This window comes from Echinops telfairi, unplaced genomic scaffold (assembly GCF_000313985.2).
Source record: "Echinops telfairi isolate 266 unplaced genomic scaffold, ASM31398v2 ScPeMD7_1713;HRSCAF=2227, whole genome shotgun sequence".
Lineage (NCBI taxonomy): Eukaryota > Metazoa > Chordata > Mammalia > Afrosoricida > Tenrecidae > Echinops > Echinops telfairi.
In genome coordinates, this window is record NW_022105611.1 from 18,539,435 (window position 1) to 18,543,528 (window position 4,094).

At 61.1% G+C, this 4,094-nt stretch overlaps 1 protein-coding gene across 1 annotated transcript in view; it reads right to left on the minus strand.

Annotated features, from left to right (window-relative positions):
• Positions 1-3,148: 3,148 nt before the first annotated feature.
• TPBGL (trophoblast glycoprotein like) overlaps positions 3,149-4,094 on the minus strand; it is an 8,911-nt gene continuing 7,965 nt past the window's right edge. The window contains exon 4 of the mRNA XM_004708931.1: positions 3,149-4,092. Coding sequence (XP_004708988.1) covers positions 3,149-4,092 — 944 coding nt within the window. The remainder of the gene's footprint in view (positions 4,093-4,094) is intronic.

Here is a 4,094-nt window from a genome sequence, read left to right on the forward strand (position 1 = left end):
TGCAGAGGAGGGAAGAGGAGCTGGAGCTGACTGTTGGGATTGCATACAACTCTTTGCAGATATGGCTGAACAACGGAAGGGTATGCACGACACGTGAATTTTATCTCGATCAAACTATGGGGGGCGGGCATGTAACTTAAAAGAGACGTGGAATAAGATCACGGAACTTTTCTATGAGCTTTTGGAGGCGCTCTCAGACATGCTGGAGCTGGTGCTGGAAGTCTAGGGTGGGCAGAGGCCTGGGGGCTGCAAGGGCAAAGGCTGGGGGTGGGAGGCACTTACCCTGGAGAGAGGAAAGGAAGATAAAAGGCATGTGACTGTGAGGAGTGTGGCAGACATGAAAAGACTACACACAGACAGAGCGTGTCAGACCCCCAGGCTTCTAGGACCCTGTGAACAGGGTCAAGCCACATGGCCCTCACCTGAGACACCTCTGGCTTACCCTGAGCCACACAACCGGGTGGGAAGTAGGAGGAGCCCAGCAGGAGTCTAAAAGACTGGATGGTCAGTCTGAACTGGGCACCCAGCTTGCCTGTGACAGCCTCAGACAGGGGTGCTAGCTCCTTCCCATTAGGGATGGCTGGGAGAAGGGCATGGTTTGCTGGGAGATCATCCAGCCCCAGCGTTGTTCCCCCTCACTGTGAAGGGCTGTCTTGGGCTGAGACCCTCTCCTGGCCCCAAGGCAAGGCTGGGCCTGTAGGGGGTGCCGAATACTCTGGCAATGAAGGAGGAGCTGTATGTTGAGGCAGCGGAGGAGATGACCCACATGGCTTGTAAGGTCCCATCCATTACCATCCAGGCAATTCGGATGCCTAGCAACCCTACATTGGGGTTTCTGTGGCTGTCAGTCTTCACTGGGAGCAGACAGCCTCCTCTTTCTCCCACCCAGTGGCTGGTGGGTTTGAACCACAGATCATTGGGTTCCCTGACAGCAGAGACTTCTAGAAGGCACATATTCTCGGATAATGAATGCTAGACTTCTGTTTTATGGTCCTTGAGATTCGGAATGTGAGATCATCCTGCCTGGACTTTAAAGCAAGAAATAAGCCCCTTAGCCTGGCTTCCCTGGCCTGGAACCCACCAGTCTCTTCTTTCTGCATCTGTGCAGGGCTCGTTTGATCTAGGCAGCCGCTTCTCTCCGCTTTCCTTTCCCCTCTCCCCTGCACTCCCCTCACCAGCCAGGGGAGTAAGGACACCACAGGACATGAGGGAGTATCAGGTCATTCATCAGAGGGACAATCCCAAAGCAGCAAATGAGCCCTGCTTTTGCCTGCAGGGGGAATTAATTGCATCTGATTCCCAGTGGATAAAGTCCACCCCCGCCCCAGCATAGCTTTGTGTCTAGTGTTTGTTAGTCTAACTACTCCCCTACCCCCACCCCACATACACACATACACGGTTAGGATCCCATCCTGCTGCGGATAGCCCCATTGCAGGAAACAAAACGCAGAATGAGTTTGGAGAACCACGCCAACCCAGTGCGAAGTCCCTCCCTGTGTCAAACCACAACCCTACTATGCAGTCAGGGCCCACGTATTTCCTGAGAAGACAACCAGGGCCACTGGCCCACCTCTGAGTGGTCCGACAAACCCTCCCTCCCACCAGATCCCAGCCCCCAGGGTGGCAGGAATGACGCGGCACCTCGGAGAAGCACGAGTGCTGGAGGTTATTGCAGACTTTATAGAAAATCACCCAAGGGAGATCCAGCTTTGAGGGGTGTGGGGGAGGGAAGTCAGGCCTCAGGCCAGTATTGGGGGTGAGGGGCTTCCTGTGCGCAGAGGCTGCACAGGTCAGCCATTCTGCTTGACCTAGGGGTGGGAAGTCAGGGAGAAGCAGTCCTCTCCCTACTTACCAATTGTGCTTTGGGATCATGCAGAAGGCAGAGCTCTGACCCTGGACAGGAGGGCTTGTGCCTGAGTCAAGAGGCGAGACTCCGTTCTCTTTCAGAAAGCATAGGTGTGTGTGTGGGGGGCGGGGGGTGGGAAAGGGACCCCAAGAGATGGGGAAATCAAGGGGCAGCAGCTCCCTATCCTGCAGCCACCCCCAACTCCTGAGGCATGGATGGATGAGGCACCCCGGGTCTGAGGCCCGACCATTCCTGCTGTACCCCTAGGACTCTCTTCCTCCCCCAAGTCTGCCAGTAGGTGGTAGGAGTGCTAGGCATCCACCCTGAAGACTAGCGAGCTTAGCGAGAGAGAGGGATAGGGATGGGCACATCCCAGAGGAGGGATGCTTCTCGGGCCTTGGCCCAGTGTGTGTGTGTGTGGGGGGGGTGGTACTGATAACAAGTCATGGGGTGAGGGGGATGGAGAGCCTCAGTCTCAGGCAGGTGGATGATGCTGGGGACAGGCAGAGTGTTGAGGGATAAGGGCCCCAGTGGGGAATGGTGAGGGTTGGTGCCACCCTAAGGCTAGAATGGGCTGTGCCGGTCTCGACTGGGAGCTTGGGCCCCAAGCCCAGAGCTGGGGTGGTGGGAGACAGGAGGTATGAAACACATCTTCAGACTGGGGATGGGCCCCCTCTAAGCTCAGTGATGTGGGTGTCCAGGCAGAGTAGAGGGCTCCGAGCTCTGGAACTGGACCAAGGGAGCAATGCCAACAGACTCCTTTCCACGGGGGTGCTCTGCCTGAAAAAAACCAAAACCCAAAAAACAGAGCACGATGCCACCCAGGACCCCTGAGCCCTGAGAGGGGAGCGCGGGCTCTTGGCTACAGGGAGAGCAGTCAGGGTGTCGACATTTTCAGTTGGAGCAGCCCGGGGCTCAGCATGAAGGACGGTTCAGAGCTTCCCGTGTGAAGGACAGAGCCTGTGAGTGAGTCTAAGAGGGCAAGTGGGCTCTCTGTGGTCCAGGCGGGATGAGTCAGAACCTGTATGGAAGGGTCAGGTCTCTGGAATCCACAGAGGTGGCTCGGGGTCTATGATGGTAGAAGCTCTAGGGGGTTAGGAAGACTGGGGTGCGGCTGGCTTGGAGCCTCTGGGTGGGGCAATGCCATGATCCAAAGTTCTCAGGTCGGTCCAAGGCTGGTCTCAGAGCCCCCGGGCCGCGACGTTTCTTATCCACCGCTTCAGATCCTGCTGGGGCAGGCCACAGCGCCCCAAGAGGGGCAATCGCCAGCACGAGCAGTCCCCGCTGCCCACCAGGCGAGGTTCAGAGGCCTGAGCCCGGGGAGGTGGCTCGGGAGCTGGCGGTGGCTGCTGGAGCAGGCGCGCGGCGAGGGTCTGCATCCTGCTCGTAGCGGTAGTGGTAACCCTCCATCTGGTCCCTGCAGGCCTCGCGCAGGTTGCGCATCCAGCGCTGGATGCCGCGGCGGTTCAGGTAAAGCACCATGAGGAAGATGAGGCCGATGAGCGCCAGCACTAGCCCGAAGAAGACGTAGGAGGCCTCCAGCTCGGGGCCGGCGAGTCCCGCGTCGTCCCCGCGGCCGTCGGCGTTGCCCTCGGCCGCGCACCGCAGCTCCGCCTCCTCCAGGTCCAGGAACGAGCGATTGAGCAGCGGCCTCGGGGCGGCGCAGCGGAGGCGCCGCGCGTCGGGGATGCGCTCCGTGGCGTTGCGCAGCCAGGTCAGCAGAGGGCGCGCGGTGCAGCCGCAGCGCAGAGGGTTGTTGGCGAGCAGCAGGCGAGGCCCCGCGAGGTCGCCATCGCGCTCCAGCGCGCGAAGCTCGTCTGCGCCCAAGACGGTGAGTGCGTTCCGGCGCGCGTCCAGCTGCTCGAGGCGCGGCAGGCGCAGCGCGGCGGGCGGAAGGTGGCCGAGCTCGTTGCCCGCCAGGCCCAGGAAGCGCAGGCCGGCCAGCGGGGCCAGCGCGGCGTCCAGCGCGTCCAGCAGCGCGGGGCCGCGCTGAAGCAGCGCGTGGTTGAGCCGCAGCGAGCGCAGCGCGGGCAGCCCGCGGAAGGCGGCACCGCCCAGGGCGCGCAGCGGGTTCTGGCTCAGGTCGAGCGCCGCCAGGCTGGGCAGTCCGTCGAAGGCGCCGTCCTCCACCACCTCGATGTTGTTTTGCGTGAGGCGCAGCGCGGCCAGCAGCGGCAGGCGCACGGCCGCCCCCTCCTCGTCCCCGGCGAAGGCGGCAGCGCGCAGCACGGTCAGGTTGGCGCCCACG